A 22,786-nucleotide genomic window follows, 5' to 3' on the forward strand; every position below is an offset into this window, starting at 1 on the left:
AAAATAGCCCTGTCCAATAACCTCAGCAGCCAACAATGAGAGATCACACACGCAGCCATTTCTGCAGCCCGTTTAGAAATGAGACACTACAGATAAGGCACTTCCCTTACCCCCCAGTTTGCACTTCTTGCCAATTCATTATAGAAGGGCTGTGTAGCAATTCCCACCTTTGCCATTCGACCTGATGTGTAGCCCGAGGCAAACGATTCCTCCATTTCCCTGCCTACATTCCCGGGGCTGCATCAGAAGCTGTGTGACCAGCAGGTCAGGGAAGGGATTCTCCCCCTTCACTCTGCTCTCATGAGACCCCACCCAGAGCGCTGCATCCAGACCTAGGCCCCCAAGATAAGACAGATGTGGACCTGTTGGAGCAAGTCCAGAGCAGGTCATGAAGATCTCAGAGAACTGGCATGGTGGCTGGTGTACCAACTGGCTGGTGGGAGGAAGAGAGCTTTGGCAAGCTGGCATGATATTGACTTGGCTTTTATGCAAATTGTTCCTGAGGAAATTGAAATATCTGGATTTTTCCAGTTTATAGTTACACAAAAGAAAAAATAAGTAGGAATAGTGGTATATTTCTTCTTGTGTCTTCTATGCACTAGTAATCTCCCCGACCTGAGCTCAGTGATGCACATACTCCTTTTCTCCACCACCTGGGTCTTCCCTGAAGTGTGTCTCCATCTATGGCAAATTTTTCAGGGTAAGACCGAAAGACCAGACAAACCACCTTACTTCTAGGAGTCTTTTCCCACCCATAGCTCTAGTAGATATTAAGTTGCCAAAGTCCTCAAGCATAAGGTTTGAATATAGTCATTGCCTACACCAGAGGTGTAAATATCCTGAACACACTAAAAACAATGCACGAAGCCATGTGCTCTTTAGGGAGAAATCATAAGATTGTGGAATCAAAATGCAACTGTCTATTCTATTGAGTGCCTAGAGGCAAGGCAAAGAAAAACAACCATATCCATCTAGTTGTCTTTTGCTCTGCAATCTGTTCTTTCCTGCATGGATAGTATAATTTATCCACAAATATGTTAAAGCATATTAAAAAACACACCTGCAGGGAGCAACACTAATGGAAGGACAAGCTGGAGAGTGTCCCTCTAGCAAAGCAGATGTGAACTTCATGAGAGGGATGCAGACACAGAAGTGGTGCTGATCTTAAACTGAAATTGAGATGAAGCTGAACACAAATCTTCCAGTGTTCTTGGGGGTAATCAGAGCACTGCTTTTTCCACAGAAGCGGCTGTGGTGATGGTAGTGACTGTGGTGATGATGTTTTCACCATTTTAAAGCATAAAACAGCTCATTTATAAAACAAAACAAAAACAAAATCAAAAAAATTCACAAACCAAACAAACAGATTATATACATTATATAACTACATACATAGAAAATGCATTATATGTATAATATACGGTGTATATGAATTTCACATAGGGAATTTATGGATTATATGCGGCTTGAAATGCCAAACCAAGCACGGTTGTTCACACTCCTGGACTGAAAAGTTCTTTGAAGATGCTCCGTAAGAATTAAGAACTCCTCCGAGCAGCTTTGCTCCGCTGTCCTGCTCCGCGTCCCGCTGGCGTCCCGTGGCCCTGTCCAGGGTCCGCAGGCGCTGCAGCGCCCACCCGACGCCCTTTATCGGGGCTGGGGGGCACAGTGCGGACGCAGAGGGGGCGAGGGCCGGCGGGCAGCCGCGCTCCCACCGCCGGGTCCCGGGCCGGGCGTGTCGCTGTCCCCGGCGGGGGCGGGCCCGGCCCGGCTCCCCCTCCCCTGCGCCGCCGGCTGAGCCTTAGCAGGTAACGGAGGAGGGGCGGCCGCCGCGGGGCTGCGGCGGGATCTGCTTCCTGGGTTTCCTTTCGCTTCGGCGGGTCCGCCGCGCCGGCTACACCTGGACCGGGCACGCCTGGGCCGGGCCGGGCCGGGCCGGGCCGGGCCCGCCGGGCTCCCTGTGGCAGGAGCAGCGATGGTGCCGGTGTGCGGCGGGGTCTGCGCCCGCCGCCTGCTGCGGGCGGTGGGGCCCGGCCCGGGGCCGCTCCTGCTCGCCGTCACCCGGGCCCGAAGCAGCCAGGCGGGGAGCCCCGCTTCGGCCGTCAAGAAGCGAGGCTACGACATCATCAGGAACCCGCACCTCAACAAGGTGAGTGCCTTTGGCGGGGGTGTTGCAGGGGAGTGCGCGGCCCGGGCCTCGGGGAGGGCGGCGGGGGTGGGGAAGGGCCTGGATGGCAGGTGTCCGTCCCTGTGGCGGCGTCAGCCGGGACCGGCCCCGAGGAGCGGCTCCGCTCCCGCGGGAGTGAAATGCTGGCCAGGGGGAGCGGCCGCGGGTTGACTGAACACAGCTGGGGATGTGTGATGGATGTCCAGCTGCTGGCTCCGTACTGCAGCCTCCTGTGCAGTCCTTCCTTCCCTCCGGCCGCTGTTCTGCTGCCGCAGTGGCACTGAGAGAGCCTGGGTAGGACAGAAGTGCCTTTGCCTGGGAACTGAAGCTGTTTTCCTGAAAACGCGAAAACCTGAAACCTGGACTGGACAAAGCATGGCTTCTCCTTAAATTCGAATGCCAAAAACCTGATATATATATATATATATATATATATATATATACATATATATATATATATGTATGTGTGTGTGTGTGTGTGTGTGTGTGTGTGTGTTTGTATATATGTATATAGTTTTACACATGTAGTAGTGAAACGGGTCATTCACACCTTCATGGTAAAACAAGCATGTGTGGCTGCTCTTGTTTTCAGTCTTCCTTTTATAGCATATACGTAGCTGTCTGTGCTCCCCTACCAAAGCAGCATCTCGCCAGGCTGAAGATGTATTTATCCTCAATATTGTGGAAACATTAACAATACAGTTATCATAAGAACTAAAAAAAAATGCTTTTGGAGAAAGTTTTCAGCAGTCTACAAAATGTGTGAAGTGAGACCCCTTAACTTAACTGTACACTGCTTTTCTATGGCTTTCCATAATTTGAAGAGAAAAAAATAATCTAGGTGCCAATTTTGGGATCAAATATGTCGGACTCAAGAATGTTGGGATTTACTTTCTTGTGTTAATATTACTAAAAATAACTACAAGTGCATAATTTACCTAAAATGAGCAGGTGTTAAACATGGTATTGAAATTGATCAATTGATTGGGCTGTGACTATGTGTCATATGCTTGGTACACAGTTTTCCAGTCCATGAGCCTCCTATCTCGTCTTCCAGACTGGAGACCCTTTGGATGACCACTTTTGCTTTGTGTAGGATGCTGTACATTGAGCTGCATCTTCTGGTACCATTTCAGCATCCATAGAGATGAATCCCAAAGGACCAAGACATGCCATGACACTGGATATTACTAAATATATAACAGGTTTGTAGGCAGCCTGGTCTGAATCATGATACAGTGCCTGTCTGTACGGTTGAAGAGAAAAGGGACTTCCAACTAGATTATAACAGTCATTTGTCGGCATTAAGAGGTTTTGATGAGTGCTTCATGGTAATTACAAAGAGTCACATAGCTAGTGTTTCTACTTTTATTGCATATATTGATTTGAACTGGAAAACTAATACTTCAACCTTTGTGTAATGCATTAATAGCAAACAGTTAAAACAGTTCAAACAGTTGAATCTGGCTGATGCAAGAGTAGATTTTTAATGTCCTGTTTTGTAATTTTGAGAAGTGAGGCTTTTCTTAAGTATTTTCCTTCCTCTAGTGAAATAAAGTACTTTTCTTGACATCTAAATGGAATTTTTGGCCATGTGGAGAGAAGAGTAGAAAACTGTTCCTGTTAGAGGAAAAATGTACTGTAGTGTGCCATGTTTAATTGGCCATGAGAAGTCTCCCAGTTGCTCTCCAGCCTGGGTGTTTGGTGTTTGTCATGTTCCTCAGTCAGTGCAGACCTTACAGTCACGGAGATAATCATCTACAGAGCATCCAAGCCAAGACAGAGATGGCTAACCTCTGAGGTAAGAGATAAGGACTGCCTGTGTATGCACCTAGGTAACCCGTCATTGCTAAACACTCAAGACCTCTTTCCAGACTTTTCTAAACAGGCTTCCGCTCCTCTGTGGCTCTTAACAGTTCATTGTAGCCTGTAAATGACCTGTGTTCAGCTGAAAAGGTGTGTTTCAGGCAGTTCATGTGTTGTCAGTGTGGGATTGGTGGCCCTTTGGTCTGCTGAGCTGCAGTAGTGTAAATCAAAATTAGGGATCCCTAATTTAGGTAGGTTTTCAGCTGTTGTACTCTCCTCACATATCAATTTCTCTTTACCCTTCTGGTAACTAAATGCAGGCATGGGGTTATTGCTGTTTTTCTGCAGTGGATCTCACTTTAATCTAAATTTTCAACTGATTGCAAGTAGCTCTGCAGGGAATAGTCCTTACATCTCTCCAAGAACCTCTGATAAAAATGTTCAGAAGTGAGACTTTGGGCAGCAAGTGTTTTGCTGGTTTATTCAATATCCTGGCTCTTTTATAGCTTTTGGATGAAGTTTAAGCTGTCAGTCTGAAGCTGTGAAGTGTGTGGTATTTATTAAATGAAGAACACTGTCCCTTCAGCAGAATTGCAGACTGATTTACAGTCTGAGGTTATTGATCCAAGTCTTTGCTTGCTTACTAGGTTGAAGGTGCTTTGAAGAAGAAGCAGGCTCAAAATCCGCTGCTGACAGGTCCTCTGTAGTATCCTAAATATTAGTAAAAGTAAAAGCAGGCTGTCCTCTGAGAAGTTCCCCTAGTTTCTAAAGCTGCCTGAGAAGAAGAAATATCCAAAAAATAGTTATGTATTTAATAAATTTGCAGTTATTTCTTCCCTTTGGTCTTTTTTTGCTATGTGCTACATTTCTTTTTACTGTAGTATTCAGATACTGTTCTTCCTTGTGTTGTGAAGTGTGACAGTCCATGTTTAATCCAAGGGCAGGATTTGGGAAACACCAGCATTCTTGTGAGAGGTACTTGCAGCTTTAAAAGGCAATAGCAGTTGTTCTTAGTTGACTGAAGAGTCTCAGAAATAACAAGAGGGTGAAGAAGAACTTGTCACATGTTTTCATGAAGTGTTCCATGAAGAAGTTCTTTTCTGGACTTTGAATGCCGCAAAATTGGAAAACCTAAAAACAACCAGAGATCACCAATAAGAGTGTTCTGTGGTGGTCCAATGAAAATGGACTTGCTGAGAAATAAGTCTGTTCTGCTGTGGGGCCTCAGCCTTGTGAAAAGCTAATTTGATGCTGAGACCCTGGGAGGAAAGATGGGGCTTCCCTTACCCACTGCCTTTTTTATCAAAGCTGCTTTGTGTTTGATGTGGTCAAGGCCATGTCATGATCTCTCTGTCACTGCTGTCAGTTCTTAAGATTTGTGCAATTCTGTTCATCTCAGATGTGCCTTTAATGATTCCCAGTTTTTCCATGTATTCTGTCACAAATTCATATGCCTTTTCTGTATTTGAACAGCCGTGGGCTGAGCTGGCCAATTCCCAGTTTGACCACACACCCTTGCAGGGACTCAAAAATCTTGTCATGTCCAAAATTGACTGCAACTTTGTTCATGACATCTGACTGGAAGGTTGATGACACTTCTTGCATTTTTCTTCAAGTTCTAATTTTGAGATAAATCATGCCTCCTTGGAGATCTGCCATGACAAACAGATGCAGCACTGGAGGTCACAGCTTGTTTTTGGAGTGGCAGGATATTGCCCTATTTGAAGGGTTGAGATAATCCATTAAACTTTCCTGCAAGTGCAGTGCAGAGATCTGACTTTGTGGTCTCTGAGTACATCTGGATAATGCTCTCTACTCTTTTGATGTGCGTGCATGTTCTCCATTGTTTTTCATGGAATGTCATAATGAATTACCAAAAAAAAAAAACCAACAAAACAAAATTACTAGTCTTGATCTGTAAGAATCAAACCTTAAAGAATTGGTGTCGGTTTCTGCAGCATTTTTTGAATGTACTGCTGTATACATGATTCAAATGCAGAAAGGTTGTTTGTCCTTCAGCTTTGCAGAGATTGAAATTGAGCTGACTGAAAGTTCTTTGAATGGTGTCAGTAATTTGCCACTGCAGCTGAGAAACAAATTGTATGATCTTGCACATGGCTGCACTTGGCATCTGACCACTGACTTGTGGTGAAGCAGGGCTAGAATTAGGTGGATTTGTAAAGTTATTAGATTTTTAAAAAAATAGTAATGAGCACAAGAACAGTGTGTCTGAAATTAGTTGGCAAGATCAAATGGAGGCAAAATTCTGGTTTCAAAGTAGTGAATCTCTCTAAATCCACAAGGTTGAGTTCTTACAACTGGAGGTTTTTTTGCAGCTGGAATTTTCAGCTGGCTTGCTTTAGTTCTGGACAGACACATAACAACTGAGTGATGCACGGGGCTTTAAGTGTGTGCCTTCCAGTGTTTGTTAACTTGCCATCTGTGTTTTGCAAAGCAAAGAGTATGAGGTGGGCAGAGTTTAGAGGTTCCCCTCATATTTTTTCAGGAGCCTGTAACTATTTGAGCAAGTTTTGGAGGACAAATTTTAGACTGGAGAAGTTAATTTAGGGAGAAAAAAAAATTCTACTGGGGGTTACTAAATACTCTAAAAAACCACTTGGCTTAGAAAGTCCCCAAATTGAAAATGATGAAAAGATGGTAGAGTAGAGTGGAAGAGTATCCTATTAACATGCGTTATTTACTCTTCTTAAGGCTTGTGGCTGCTTTGGGAGACAGGATGCTCATGTACATGAGCTGACCTGATAGTACGATCGATTTTCTAGGGCTATCAAACAGGACACTTTCATAGCCAAGCCCTGCAGCTTTAGACCTTAATTTAATTAAATTAAATTAAAACTATAGATGAGGCATGATGTTTTGTCAAATCAGGTTCTAAATACTCTAGATTTGAAATGTGAGTGAGCTGGAGCACTGTGCATTGGGATGAGCCTTTGATGGTGCCCAGAGCATGTTTGTACTTCATTAGTCAAGCCAGGGTGTGTGTATCCCCCATGACTTCAATTGGAAACAAACTCCAAGGCCACGAGCTTTGGCCAAATATTTTGACAAATGTGGTGGCATTCTGGAAATAAGATTGCTCAGTTAGATTTGTTTTGGCCATAATCCTGGCATATGAATTTTTTTTTTGTTTGCTTGGTGTTAGTGTCAGTCATATCTTTTTCTGAGTTCAGACTGTCTTTTGGCAAGGACATTTCCTAATGGTTTGATGCCAAAGAACTTGTTGTTACGGTGTGGTCAGCAGACTGAGCCCAAACTAAATCTGTTGGTGCTTCTGGTATTAGCAGCAGCCTGGAAAAGTCCCTTTACTCACCCAGCTTGGATTCCAGTTTGTCTCCCTTTTCATAGCCAAACCAAGAAGCCATCTGCCTTCCTGTCTGCCCACATAACCTCTTGCCAGCACTTCATTCTCCCCTTTGGGATGCTGCTAATGCTTTGGGAGTAGCAGTCCCATGGAAACGCTCAGAAGTGTATAGACTGTCTGTTGCTGTGAGGGTGAGAGGGGTGCTGATGCAGACCCTGTCTCTATGCTGTACTAACCCAGTAATATGTTGGTCCTTGTTTTCCCTTCAGCCCTTATAAATGAGATTGAGAGTTCTTGGAAGCATTGGTTGGGCAGCTTTTATAAGTTCTGAGTTATGCTTGCACTCAGTATAAGATTTTAATAAAAATAAATTGGTTTTGGAACAAAATGCTTCTTTCTGTTTTTTGAAAATATTGTAAAAATACCTTTAAAAGTGCCTTTAAGTTGAGGAGGTTAATCAGTTTGGCAGCTGTTTATGTTGCTTTCTTTTTATCATGCCCCTTCTTTTGGAGAAGCCTTAATCCTTACATCAGGCGTGTTTTGGTAAGGCTGAGCCAAGAATGAATGCAGCTCTGGTTTCATAGGATGGACTAAGCTTTTCTGGCACTTGAATAAAATTTGCACTTAAGTAACACAAACTCTTAGGTGAAGAATATGAAAATTGATATTGTCGCAGTTAGAATGGATTTAGTGCTGAATATTGCAGCTTGTTCACATTCCTATTCCTTGCATCTAGTGAAATACGGGATAAGCTACTAGTTGATTACTTTGGAACCATGGTAGATATTTGCAGGAAGACTGAGCATATTATGAGTGGGGTGAACAGTGTGTACTCCACTGACCTTGGCACACTCCAAGCCTTGCCCCACTAAGTAGCACGACATAAAGTGTCACTGGTGTTAGAGACTGTGTGCTGCTCTTCCATGAGATGAGTCATTGGAGCTTGTCAGAATTAGTGATTCACCTGAAGGTGCTGAAAGGCAGTGCTGATCTCCAAGATGAAGTGGAGAGCTGTAGTCTGTGGCTTGGTTTTGCTTTCACATGGTTTGGACATGCAGTAAGGTACTGGCTAGAGATGGGTCTGGCAGCCTTGTAATGCTGTGTGGCAGATTTTGACTCCTAAGTTTTTGGTTTTGGTGTGTTCGATCTGGCATTTGCTAAACAAAACTGGACCTAGAGCCAATTCCATTTGACTTGATTTTGTATTAAGAGAATGTAAATTTGAATTCCTCTTTAGCTTCTGCAGCAGCCACCTCCAGAAGAACGCTTGGTGCTGTTACTGACCTTCCTTCAGAGATGAGAAAGAAAAGGTTGTTCTTCAATGAGTAACTGTGCTCTCTTTATACCCCTTGCTGAAGGTTGAACAGTTACAATTTTTTATAGTATTTAGGCCCCTCCAGGGCTTTGGGATAGTTTTATTTCTCTGACTTGCTATAATTGATTCTGATCTACCTTCCTGCTCCACCTCACTTGCCTGGCTAATGGGAGACACTGTGCAAACATACCTTTTGGCAGCTCTCCTGTACTTCAGGTGTTTTATTCATTCTTCACTTCTAAGAGAGCCTCTGACACCATGTGCCCCCATGCAGGCAGCACTCTGGCATTTCTAGCACTGAGCCCCTGGCAGAGTTTGGGCTTTAAGCTTGATAGGGAAGCTGCCAATACACATGGCTGCTGTAGCTGAAAGCTGGATGTTGCCCTGCATGGGGGGAAACATTGCCTCTGCCTCTCTCTTATTAAATGATATGCAGTTCTATAGATAGTCTGATTTTTCTGGGGTTTTTTAGGCTGGTTTATTGGTTTGGGTTTTGTTTTGTCTCTTATTTTTCCTCTGTTACTTATTTTTCTGTCTTTTTCTCATTGAAATACAGACCTGCTATCAAACCTTGAACAGCCTATTGTAGAACTCATCCAAAGAAATTCTTTTGGGACAGACTTAGCTTTAGAGCTGTTTTAAGCAGGTCAGACAGGCCTTGGTGCTTGCGGGAGAATAAACACTGCTGAAAATTACCTCTCTTTCAATAGAAGGCTTAGCCTAACAGCAAACTTGACTACTTTCAGTTTATAATGTGCTCTACTGGAGATGATGAGCATGTTTTTAATTCTTTAACCTCCTCTTTGAGGCCCAGGGGTGACACTTGCTATCTGTGTCTCCAGACTATGTGACATTTTGATAAATGACTTCTGTATTGTCAGCCTAATACAATATCATTCTTCTAAAAATGTTTTAAATGGCAAAGATTTTTATAGTTCTGCAGCTGCCAAACACAAAACTTAGACAGGAACTGAGTAGACTATGGTTCTGACAAAGAAAATAAGGCCAATGCAGAAGTTTTCTGCATATCAACATTTTCTACTTTGCAGCTTCTCTGTTGCACATTACCTTTCTCAGCGTGTGGACCCAGAGAACTGAAACAGATTTTCAGTACATTTCTCTGTCGTGTATATAAAACAAATAGCTCCACACCTTAGAGAATTCTATTCTGTATGTCTAATTTAAAAAGTGGTAAGTCTATTTTATAGTAAATCCATATGGATTAGCTGTGCTCAGTCTCATAAAACATGTAGTTAAGACTTCATTGTGTCTCTAAATATTGGAAAAAATAGGTTATTTCAAAAACAACAGTGCTGTGTTCTCCTGGACAAGATATCTTGAACATTTTCTCTTTGGCTGGGCTAATGGATTTGTCACATTGCCTAGTGCTTAAATTCATTATGCAAACTATTAAATTCTGTGTTACCTTCATTAAAATTGTTTGATATGAAACCTGCAGGTGATTTCAGCTATGATTATTTGCATTATTTGTGATTATTATAAATGGATTAAACTGCCAAATCATGTTATTTTTTGAAGTGTCCAGATTATTAAGGGTTTCTGTTGTCAAGATGGTCTAAGCAGGTAAATAGGGCAGAGTCTGGAGCAAGAGGTAATCTGTTTTATTGTGCCTAATGATTTAGAGGTGGGGAGAAAAGGGGAGAAGTAAGGCCATGGATCTTCATGTTCATAGCCCTTCTTCTAGCAGCTCAGTTTTAATTATCCCCAGATAGATTACTTGTTCTAATAAACAAAGAAAGAAAAATCCAACAAAAAAAAACCCCAAACAACCCCACCTCCACCAAAGCTAAAAGCTTCTCGCTTTTAGCCATTTCTGATCTCACAAGGAATTTGATGTCTTCATGTTGTCATTTGCGTCTGTAGCTAATTTCTGTGATAAAACAACTGCCTCTGTAAATCAGGTTCCTTGATCACAATTATTGGAGGATCAAGACCCTTCTTTCCCTCAATACTGTATGAAGGGTTCTAGATCTAGCCACTAAATGAGAAAAGTAACAAAAATTGTTTGCCGAAGTGCTAATCTGACTACCGAGAAAAAAAAAAAAAATCTAAAAATTGTATCTCCCATTGTTTTGGATTTTGTTTTTCTATGACAGAACCTCTTTAAAACCGAGCAAAAAAACCCCAAAAAAATCTGCAAGAGAAGGTCATTTGCAGTAGTGGAGTGAGCATAAAGTCTGAATTCCAGCAGACACTACTCTGTTAGGGAAAAGTTGTACAATGGTTGCAGAAGTGTGAAAGACACTTGTACTAACAGCTTAGCAGTTCAGATGTTTTGTGGTGACAGACAAACAGTTTGTGGGAGAGGATCCCAAAGTATTTGAAGTGATGAGGATACTGGGGAGAAGAAGTGAAAACCACTCTTTTCCCCTGGTGCCTGGCAGATACAGTGGCTGATGTGTGAAGGCCATGAAGAGCAATGATAGATGTGACCATGTGCTCCAGGTAGGCAACTAGACAGAAAACTTTCCAAATGGAATTCACTGCTGGTCTTAATGCAGAGAGGCTTTTTCTGCAGTTTCTGCTACTTTATACTCAATAGTGAGTATTTATGCTCACTCTTGGCTGCCATTGGTGGCTCATGAGCTTGTAAATTACATTCAGACACAGAAATAGTTGTTCAAAGGTAAAGGTAAAATAAAATACTTTTTTTTTGTCTCAAGTTGTGAGGATTTTCAGCGCACATACCACTGTGACTTGTTGCTCATTGCACACATGCAGCAGATTCCTCTTAGGTTTGGTAACTTGCCCAGGTTGCGATGTGCAGCAGTATTTATTTGAAGGAGATGTGGAACGTGCCTTTCACTCCGTGTGCTGATGCCAGCAGCTTTTCCTGGCTTGTGTCTAGGGGGAAAAAATGCTTGCAACAGCAGAGCTCTGCCTGAGCATTGCTTTTTGGTTTCTAAGGGGCAGCATAGGCTTAAGTCATTGGGAGGGTTTCTGTTAACTTCAGTCAACTTTACATTGAGCCTTTTTTGAATTTAGGAATAAGCAGCTGCACCATTCAAGATACAAGGTCCTTTTCATTATAAACTGTTAAGGTTAATGGTAGTAGAGTGTCAAATTTCATTGTTTTGCTCTGTTAATAAATGGTCATTAAAATGAAAGCATATATGAAAAATTGTGCTTACTGATTGTTTAAGCCAAAGTCTCCAAGCAAAAATGGAATTTACCAATAATATCAATTTCTACTGATAGAGAATCCCATGAAGGCTCCAGCTACTCCCACAGTTGTGTGTCCTAAAAATCACAAGCGCATGTTAGCATTCTTTATTTTAATGTTGTCTGTTACAACGCATGTTGCAACAAGATCCCAGAGAGCAACCAGCGTTCTCAGGGCCTGGAGCACACCAAAGAAAATGCTGATGATTTAAGATGAAGGGATGGGTTCCCATTTGGCAATCCAACAACTGGTTTATTGAACACAGCCTTGATTAGGTTCAGGGACGAGAACCAAGGATTTGGCTCAGGGCACAGGGTTAAATGAGCGACAAAAGGGGTCGAGGTCCATAGGGATAAGGGAAAGTGGTGCAGGGGAATGGATAAGGTTTGGGAGAGCCAAGGGGATAACAGGGGTGGAACAATGTGGCAAAGCAGAGCCAATGGGGGTTAAGGGAAGGAAGAGCATTCTAGGAAGGGTACATGAATGGTAGACAGGGGCTGAACAAGGGTGGCATCAATCCCCACACACTATCAGAACACCAGAACCCAAAAGGCACCAACGTGTGGCTGCAAAAGGCCCATGGGAAGGAGGCCTTCTCTTATGCTTTTCTAGAGGGGCATCTCTCCCCTTTTCCCTCTGCCCCTCCAGGGTTGAGGCATTTTGGTAACAGGCCCCTGGGCCTCCACAGTTGTCTGCCTAAACTCATTCATTTTCCATAGGAGCTTTGGGATGACCCAGTCAGTGATGCCTTTCCAAAGCCAGAAGCTGTCCTCTGGCATTCAGGCAAGAAGAGCTGGATGTTTTTACAAGAGCTGCTGGAGGAAAAACGACGGCACTGAGATGCCTTGGAGAGCTTGAAGCTGCCCTGCAGAGTTCTTGTAGCTTAATAAAATTTACAGAAGTGCCTTTGAACTGTGACCTCCCACATGTCCACTGGTCGAGGGTAATGGGGTGGGCTTATGAAAGCAGAATGAAACTGGGACACTCTCCCTAGAGGCAAGTAATTGTTTTGTATTTAGCATGTTAACTGTATTTGGAGTTATAAGATAACAGAGTAATTCTTCTCATATAAATAGAAAAGAAGTGATGGGAAAGCACTGGAAAGCAGCAGCAAGACTCTGGCTGCTGCTGTAAAGTGGGTTTAGTGTTGGCCACTTTTAAACAGCTCATTACGTTTTAAAGATAAGCTTTAATGGAATTGGCAGTGACAGTGCAACTGTAACCAGATCTTGTTGTTTTGTACAAGTGCCTTTCAGGTTTCTTTGCAAGGTCGAATGTCCTATTGACTGGCAGCTGGACTGTTTTCCTTGTAGGAATGTAACCGGTATTTGATGGAGTTGCAAAATGAGTTTCCCACTGAAGCCAAATATAAAAGAGTATGAGAGTCCAGCAGTTTCACTTCCTGCAAAGCTGGAAACCCTTGTAGCATTTATTAGGATTTCCTGCAGGGAAAGAGGGATATTAATCTTGTTTGACTTACAGAATCATAATATTTGTGCTGCAATTTGTAACACGGAGCAAGAAGTTTTCAATTAGTATTTCCTGAGAAATAGCAAATTCAGTAAAGTAGATGCTTTTAACTTTTTGGGTTTTGTTTTTTTGTCAGAGAATAACTGTAACATCTCACAGGAGCTTAAATATGGCACAGTGTTGGAGCAGGGAAGAGCAGTGGTGAACGTGGCTACAAATCTGCTAGGACACGGAGCTGCTGGAACTGTTCTCAAGTCTTTCTCAAAGTCTGATTGGCACCATCATAATGTACTCTCTGAACTGCAGTACTGTATCAAGTGTGCTTTTAGGAGACATAAACTCATTGATAACAGTCACCTTATCAGTTCATCATTGGTTTTAATTTCCCTAGTGTTGGAATCTTTTCTCAAAGTCTGAGCTGCTTGCAGTGAACCCCAATTTGGGGCCCAAACCAAATTTGCTTGAAGTACTGTGAGCCTCTTTCCTTTCAGATTTGTAGTAGTTTTATACTATGGAAAGCACTTTATGTCTCTTGAAAAGAAGCTTCACCCTTTACTTTGGGGAAGCACTGCATTTTCCTATCCAGGCAGAAGAATGGTGCTAGGAGAGATGAGGCTGAGGGCTTGAGCTGAGGAGCTGTAAGTATGTGAGACTTTCCAGATCTGTGGTGGGCATGGTTACTAGACCATCTGGACAAACTTTCTGCATTGTAGATATTCCTCACCTCCATTCTGGATGAGATGGACCATATATCTGGGGCTTCTACTTAACCAGCATCTCCTTTGCATATAGTCTGTGCATATGCAGAGGCTGATCATATTTGGGATGCAGTGGATTTAATGTCCACTTGCAGACTAATTCATCATGTGAGACTGAAGCTCTGGGTTCCTGGACTTTCAGAAATCATAGGGCAACAGCCAAAATCCTTATATTTTTCCCCAGCAGAAAATCTAGGTAGAAACAGATGGAATGCCTTGAGATACCTGTGCAGGAGAGAATAGATCTCAGAGCTCATTCTTTAGGAAGAACATCTCTATTCATGTTTTTGAATTCACCTGACAAATGACAGGTGATGTGAAAATATACTAGAAGTAGTAAAGGTACGTAGTTATTGCTCTGCAAATCAAGAAGCATGCTAGAATGCATCATTTATGTCAAATGTTCTGCAACCTGAGTATAAAATGGAGTCACAGATTACTTTTTCAATGCAGTGAGGCTGTGATTAGACACATAAGCCCCAGCTGTGGCTTCCAGATTTTGGTGAGGTATAGAAACTATTTGAACATCAAGACTTGGGAAAAAATAAATAAAATAAAATATAAATAGAAAATAAAAAAGGGAAAGGAAAGGAAGGGATGGAAGGGAAGGGAAGGGAAGGGAAGGGAAGGGAAGGGAAGGGAAGGGAAGGGAAGGGAAGGGAAGGGAAGGGAAGGGAAGGGAAGGGAAGGGAAGGGAAGGGAAGGGAAGGGAAGGGAAGGGAAGGGAAGGGAAGGGAAGGGAAGGGAAGGGAAGGGAAGGGAAGGGAAGGGAAGGGAAGGGAAGGGAAGGGAAGGGGAAAAAGGAAAAGAAAGAAAAGAAAAAAAGAAAAAGAGAAAATTAGAAGATTGTGACTGAGACAAATATTTGTGGTTTATTTCTTATTCCTGATTCTTGGGACTTTCAAGGCATGTATCATTCACTTTCTGCTTTTCATTAATGGGATTCATTCAGGCTACTGGAGCCCTAACACACTGCTGCATTACATCAAACACTTTTGAACTCTGTCCTATTTCTTATCAGTTATGGAGGACAGTTTCTGAATCACTGATATGCATTCAAGAAAGAATCATGCAGGCATGGACATCGTGTCATAATTTACATTTAGTTTTGGAGTACTTCAGGGTGGAGCTGAATTTAGCTTGCTCAAGGTAATATGGGACATTTGTAAGTGAACATGAGTCTCTCAGAATAAATTCCCTCACCATTCAGCCAGCAAACCTGTTTACTCAGTTGTCTTTTTGTAGCATCTATTATCTGTACCAAAAATAATCTCTACCACAGCCTGTTAGAAACACACATGATGTATCAAATGCTCTATCCCATACATGCCATCAAATATGCATTGTATAAAATGAAAAACATTTTGTGAAATAGTTCCCAAAAGCTGTGCACAAAGGAAGTGAGTGTTAATACACCACTGTTACAGGAGGTTATTTTAATTTTGTTTACTAGAGCTCACTTCTTTTTTATTTAATCACTTAAAATTTCTGGCTTTATTTCGTAACAGTTCAAAACTTCAAATCACAGTGTGCATAAGATACAGATGCCAATACCTGTAAACTTGAAGTTATTACCTTGTCTGCATAATTAAAACAGTAATTCAAAGAGAGAACAAAAATAAATACTTTAAGCTAGTTGGCCATAGAGTGGGCTAGTGGGTGTGATGTGTGGTCCCCCTGTGACTGCTACTCAAGTATCTGATGAGATAGATGTAACAACCAGTGATTTCTTAGAAATCAAGAAATTTTTAGCTTGGCTTTCCTCTCATTTTATTTAATGACACCTTCCAGCACATGTCTAGGACTAGATCCAAAGCAGATTGAATTTTATGAGAAGCAAATGAGTACTTACAGCCCTTTGCAGTAAAGTTATAATCTTACTGGCTTCATATTGTTTAAGAAAGTACTTTGCTGAACTAGGGCATAGGTTTTTGATTTAGTATCCCACTGCTGTAAGACTCCGGGTGTCTTCTGGCTAACGCCTATCTGAGGAGTGGATTTATAGGAACACAGCTGGGTTGTAAACAAATGGTGATGCACTTTGCTCTGCATTCAGAGGGAAGAGAAGCAAAACTACAAGACAATAATCGGTCTGTATTTTTGAGTATTTTTGAGTATTTTACGTATTTTTGTACTGATGTATTTTTGAGTACCAGGCAGAAGAAAATCAACTGCAAAACTTAAATGAATTTGTAGGATGAGCTTCAGACAGCTTATGATGTCTGTCAGTTGGCATTTGCTGTATTAAATAAATGAGAAGTAAAACACAGTCACTTTTGAATGTATGTATCTGCCTACATCTGAGGTTTCATGGCATTTTTTCTCTGAATTGCTTTCTTTCTTTTATTTGAAAAAGGAAAGGCAGAAGTGTAGGGGATGCATGGAAGAAGAAATCCTGAAGCAGTATGACAGTCCCTTATACTATAATGGGTTTAGATCCTAGATTCTCTAATGCTAGTGTAGGAGTTTGACCTGTCTTCCCCATGTGCTATGCAGTAACTGAGCAGTAAGATTAAAGTATGATTGGTAAAAAAGACACATTAAGGGTGTTTGGAGCCAGGATCGGCCTCCAAGCCATAGAGAGCAAACCCTTCTAAACCATTCTCCCCAGATAGTTAAACATTAAATTTTGGTTCACTTTGTTTTAGTATTCTGAGACATTTGCTATTTTGGTTCAGAAATCCCATATCCCAACTCTCTTGTTCCTAGTTAGGGAAAGAAAAGCAAAGTGTAGCAATAACAAAGAACATAGTGAGGATTGCCTGTACAGTATGATAAAAAGCATAAAACCCATAGTCATGGCAAACATGACAAACTTCTATATACCAGGCACTTTGCAAGCCAAAAGTCAATGAATTTATTGAGAAGAAAACAGATCAGCAAAATTGTGTAAATGTTTGGGGTTTGATCATACAGATCCTTAGGTACAGTTGGTTACAGTCAGGAAGTGGAATCCTATCTCCTTGATCCATGTGGAGAGACTTACACCAGGTTGTAGGTTCTGGATTATGCACAGATTCTGGGATTTGATGAGAAAATTCAGCGGTAGAAAGATTGGTGAATAATATGAATGTGGATGCCTAGGTCTGTGCAGACAATACTCCAAGGCATAGATTTTCAGTAAGGACAAAAATAAACCCAGAATGTTTGCCTCTTGCTGAGTCTTAGCAATGTTGTTCCAGCATAAACATAGCTTAGAAGTTGTTGGCTTTTAGGAAAAACAAGTTTTATTTTATTTTTTTTAATATCTCTGAGTTATTAGGTCACCTCAAGCTTTGCAGAACTGCTTTATTTTGTCTGGAGAGGAAAACACTTGAAGAAGTATCATGGCAGCTCTTATGCAGAAAGTTTGACTGAGGCTAGCATAATGTAATAGAGATTCTGTGTATTTGCATGTAATAGGAAATGACTTTAAAATGTGCAACTGCAGGAGCATCCCTTTGCATTTAACGTAACATTCTAGTCAGTAGTAAGATTTTCATAGATATGAAACACTCCCAACAGTATAAGATTTGAACAACTTAAATATAGTGTGGATGCTTATCAAAGTAGAATTTTACATTAAATTTGTCTGAAACTGCCCATTTTCCCCCCATAAGCAATCACATGTATGTGCTTATACCATGGTTTTTGGCAGAATCTGGCCTCTATTCTAAGTTCTGGTTCACTCCTGCTGTTCTCTGAAATTCTCTCCTGATTGTCATGCAGGCAGAGGCATTGCTCCTGCCATCTGCAATGCATCAGCATCTACATCACACTAAAACCACACTGATCTCTCAGCATATGGTGACTTTTTAAGAATGTTCAAAGGCATCTCCTTATCTTGTGTCAAACAGGCAAATTAAGAGACTGAATGTGTTTTGTCATGTAACCAATTGGTTAGGTGAACATCAGCTTCAGTTTGTGTGTTCTGTGATCTACAAATGATGTGTTTATCTATTGTGTTAATCCATATTTTGTATTTTACAACTAAAAACATTCCTCTGAAGAAGGAACAGCTTTGAATAATATCTTCAGACATAGTTGCAAAAGCTGTCTCTTTTAGAGCTCTTCTTAAAATAAATTAATGTTTATTAATATCATTAATATAAATGCTTTGGAAATGCAGGTATAACTTCACATCTGAGGCTGCATTCTGTGGAGAATCTGTAACACTTTGGAGAAAAGTGTGAAATGTTTCATGCTATTAATACCACCTTTTTTTGAATATGGTGTGCCAGAAAACAATTTTAACGTAACTGAGGGGATTTTAATCATCAGGAGTATGAGATAAGAAGAAGATAAACAAATCTCTGCCCAATAATAAAAGCAAGACTGATTGCAAAAGTGATTTGAGGTTTTGCCTGTGTCTATGCTATATTTGGGCTAGTTTGGAGGAGCCCAGATCCTGGCTCTGTCTGTCCATTTGTCTTGGTAAGCAGCTCATCTTCATCTTGTTCCTGAAACTGAAACTCTTGTGCAGATCTCTTCAGGAGGAAGTATCTGTGGTCCTCCTATATGTTGGCATCAGGTGGCTGAAAAATGGATGAGAGAGGACATATCTGAGCCTCCCTGTGATCTGTTGCACCACAGGAGACAGACATGTCCTTGAGTGTACTGTAAAACACAGACTGTACTTGAGACCTTTTCTTAGTTGTAGCAGCCTGATCATCCTGCTGGTGTCCCGTGGAGGGTTTTTGAGGGTGAATAGGATGGGCAAGCAGTGAATCAGGCCTTGAGCCTGGCATTTTGAAAGATACAGTAGAAGTAGGTGGTGTTCCTGTTTCTGAAATCTTGTAGAACATATATTTGTTTCCAGTTAGTTTACTTTTCTGTGTCTTTAAGCAAAAATAATCCTCTTAAAATGACTAAAACAAAATCCTGCTCCTGTACAGTGGGGAGGGAAGGGAGTGAAGTCTGCATAATGCTGTTTAGATGTATAAAGTACCATATAGTTGCAGTGCAGTGCACTTTGCCTCCTCATTCTGTGTCAGAAGTTCTCTAAGTTTGCAGCACTTTAGCATGGAGATGATAATTTTTTTTAAACTTTATCAATATGTCTCAGGAAATCAGAGATAAAATGGTTACATATGCCTCTCTCTCTCTTGCCTTTGAGGACTTAAACGTGGTGAGAATTTACAATCAAGTTTAAGATTTGGAAGATTTTATCTTCTTCTGGAAACATGATTAGCTACCAAGGGAAGATTACAGAAACCATTTTTTCAATCTGGATGCTTTTTGCTGCAAACAAATTCATTCACTGGATGTAAGCATAATTGCCCACAGTTTATGTAAGCATAATTGCCCACAGTTTATTTAGCCATTGGATACATTGAGAAAAACTTCAGAAAAGTGTCTGATTTAAAATCAAAATTAAGATTTCCCTTAGAAATACCTCTTTGCCTTCACTGTGCTTCATCAGACATCAGGTTTTGGTGATGTCATGGTGTTGAAAGAAGTGTACTATTTTAAAGGGCGGGTATTGCAGATAAGCTCTTGGGGAAATGGTTGCAGAAGCTTTTTGAAAGTGATTGGAGGTTCTTGTGTGTGTGATGCTCAGAAAGGTTGTAGCTTCAACTCTACAATCAAAATCAAATGTAATGTATTATCCTTCTCAACATCAGTAATCTGCCAGCTCTCAACAGTGTTACGATCGCTAGCAGACTTCTTTGGACTACTAATTGATCACATCCTGATTCTCATTTAAAACCACTTTGGGCTACTTTGCCATCTGAACAAGTTTCTATGACATAATTAAATGTTCACATTTATAATCTGATTACAGTTCCGTAATGCAGGCTTTATAGCTCAAGTTCACCCCTGTCTCTGGGGAAGCTGTCAGTCAGCACTTTCTGTGAATTGGTCTGCTTTCAGTTTTGTGGATTCCTGATGATGTAAAAGCTCTAGAAACCCCAAACAACATACATCAGATGTAGGCAGTCTCTGTACTGTATATTAAGCATGTACAGCATAAGCAACTGAAGCCAGTTGCAAGGCCTGCATGCACACTGCTAAAGCCTTAATCTTTCTAACAGTGAGTCTTTATAACTGGGTCTGTTTTGTGACCCATTGTAGCTCCCAAATGACCAGTCCAGGAATCACTGGTCCTATAAAGAGAACTGACTGCTGCAGAGGTTGTGCTTCTACTGTTACTGGGAAACATCATGGGTTCGCAGGTAAAATGCAATATTGGTAATGACAGCTTTCAATATACATGTATTTAATTATTCTCCTACACTTGTTTTTAATATAACTTGCTATGCAAGTGCAATTCTACTTTTGATATGTTAACAATAGTACAATTAACTTTTTGCTACCAGTTTTCTTCAAATCTCAAAATTCGAAGTATGGTTTACAGTATTTCATTTTTTTTAGCCAGGGAGACTTTTCACTGATGATGTTGTTTTATTTTGAGAGGTGGATGTTGTGTTTGTTTGCTTTGGTTTGTTTGGTTTATTTTTCTTTCCGCATCAATGATGACCACAGGTTTTAATTTATTTTGTTCCATTCTTTGTACTTAAAGACATGAGTCCCCATGTGAAGAACTTCTGGATAGAAGTAGAATTTCTTTTTGAAGCAGAATCTAATTCTAATTCTAGTCTTAAAATATGCAAAAGCACTTTCCATTGCCTTACTGTTCTTTATGATGTAGCTCAGTTGTGATGTTATTTCTGTTTATTTGCTTTGGAATAAGGTATGAAAATTATTAATTTTGTGTGTGATGTCATCTTGCTTTAATAAGACTTAGAAAGTTGTGGCTAAAAGCTTAGACTATGGAAAAGGACACTGACATTTTAGAGTGTCAGTGCAGCTCTCCTTGCCTGTACCTTTTCAGTGTGAATCCAGTGTGGTCTGTATGACAGCTGCTTGTGGATTTTTTTGCTTGTCCACAGCAGAGTCAAAGACCTCTTCAGCAAACAGGGATTTTCCACCCACGTTTTTAAGAAATTCCTTGAAAATTATATTTCTTGTGGGCTTCCTCAGTGTTGGTGAATCATGAGGTATTAAACCCACAAATTATAGCTTGGTTAAGTGGTCTAGAGTAAACAAAAATTTCCAGTATTTGAAGAAGAATTTGTGACCCTGAAAGCTTGTCCATTACTTTTTTATCCCTGACTGTATTGCATCGCCAAGCCAAATGGCGATGATAGACATATTCCAGGGGCTCATAATTGTGAGACTGAGAATGGCAATGTTTATGGTTAGTGCAGAATGGTTAATGCATTTGCCTAGCATTTCTAATTGGAAAGCTTTTCATTCCCCCAGGATGGTACTTTTCTCTTGGACTAATTTTTCATTATGATAATTAATATGAAAGCTGAGAAATCAATTGCAGATAATTTTACATAGGAGAATTGATCTTTTTAGTTTTCAAATTTTATTATTTAAAATATTTAGTTCTCTAATAATGTCTTTTAAACCTTGGGTTCTTAATTGATTTGCACTAAGAGTTTATGGTATCTTGCTTGTTGTTTCTTACGTAAATGGGGTAGCTATTTTAGAGAGGAGTGAAGAACTAGACCCCGTTTATAAGGGCTGTTTTTTGGAAAAGGGTTGTTTAAAGCCTCACAGCTGGTGATTGCCAGTATTCTTGGGGTTTTTGGCTGTTGTAGGAAATGCTCTCCTACCTGCAACACCTGCAAGGCTGGTGGAATTGGAAGGTACATGTAAAATACTTCTCATAGAGATACCCATGTAGGAGAGGTTCCAAATAAAAGGCAAGCAATCTGATGGACCTCTGAAAAATAGTACTTCATCAACCCCCAGAGTAAGTGATGACTTGTGTTTCAAGCACTAGTTCATCATCCTTCCAAAAACGATGCCTGGCAAAGGATGAATGGTGTTCATTAGATAAGTAATGGGACTTTGGGAGTTGAAGAACCAAGATCAAAGGGAGCTTCAAAATTTATGTCTATTGTGCTCCAAAACTGACCTTTCATCAGTGGTTTAGACTTCTTTCTTCATGATTTATGTGGACAGAGACTTTTGCTCACCTTACTACAGCAGCAATCAACTTAAGCAAGGCTAAACAGTCAAGTTGAACCATCAGAGACTGAAAGATTTTAAATAGATGCAGCAATTATCTTCAGGGCCTTGTGACAACATTCTACCCAAAAGCCAGTGGTCCTGCCTTGAACAAAAAGCGTTACCACTTATAGCAGTTCACAGACCCTCAAAGGACCCTCTGTTGTGGTTCAAAACCTTCTATGTGGGTGTTTGGCTTTTGAAAGGATCTGCTGCATCTGTGAGCCCTGAAAGGGTTCTGCTTGTTTGTAGAGTATTGTCAAGTCTCCTTTCTACAAATAAAGGTTGTGTTTCTGTATAAAAGGGTAGAACATTTTTGGGGGTGTTTTTTTGCAGGCAGGTCTTGTTTTCATTAAATGTGAAGAAAAGCCTACGGTTGCTTTGCTAAGTAAGACTTAGTTCTGAAGCACTGTCGAGTGTTAGTGTGATATTTCAGACAGATCTGGCACAGGGATGGGGTCTAGCTGAACAGCACACCCTTTCTCTGTGCCATGCTTCAGCACTTCAGGAAAGCATTCAGATTTTAAATATATTATTGTGTTTCAAGAAACATTTATTAGTTTCTGACTTCACAGACCTGTGAGGCATGGTTTTTGTATTGACTGCTTATCCGTGGGAAGCCTGCATAAATTCTCCAAGTACTGCCAGCTGGGTATATGTAAACATGTTGGTAGTAAGAGAGCATGTGATGGGATTTATGCTGTAGTTCCAAAGGATGTTTGTACCTTGCTAATATTTTCAGTGATAGATCATAGTCAGC

General features: G+C 41.0%; 1 protein-coding gene across 2 annotated transcripts in view; it reads left to right on the forward strand.

Moving 5' to 3' along the window:
- The first annotated feature begins 1,887 nt into the window (after positions 1 to 1,887).
- The window catches only part of ME3 (malic enzyme 3), a 117,744-nt gene continuing 96,845 nt past the window's right edge, over positions 1,888 to 22,786 (forward strand). The window contains exon 1 of one of the 2 annotated variants that reach the window (XM_086882194.1): positions 1,888 to 2,149. In XM_086882194.1, the coding sequence (XP_086738320.1) occupies positions 1,976 to 2,149 (174 nt within the window). In that variant the 5' untranslated portion in view covers positions 1,888 to 1,975. The remainder of the gene's footprint in view (positions 2,150 to 22,786) is intronic. The other variant, XM_086882193.1, reaches the window with a different exon arrangement.

This window comes from Cyanistes caeruleus, chromosome 3 (assembly GCF_971803275.1).
Source record: "Cyanistes caeruleus chromosome 3, bCyaCae1.hap1.1, whole genome shotgun sequence".
Taxonomy (NCBI): Eukaryota; Metazoa; Chordata; class Aves; order Passeriformes; family Paridae; genus Cyanistes; species Cyanistes caeruleus.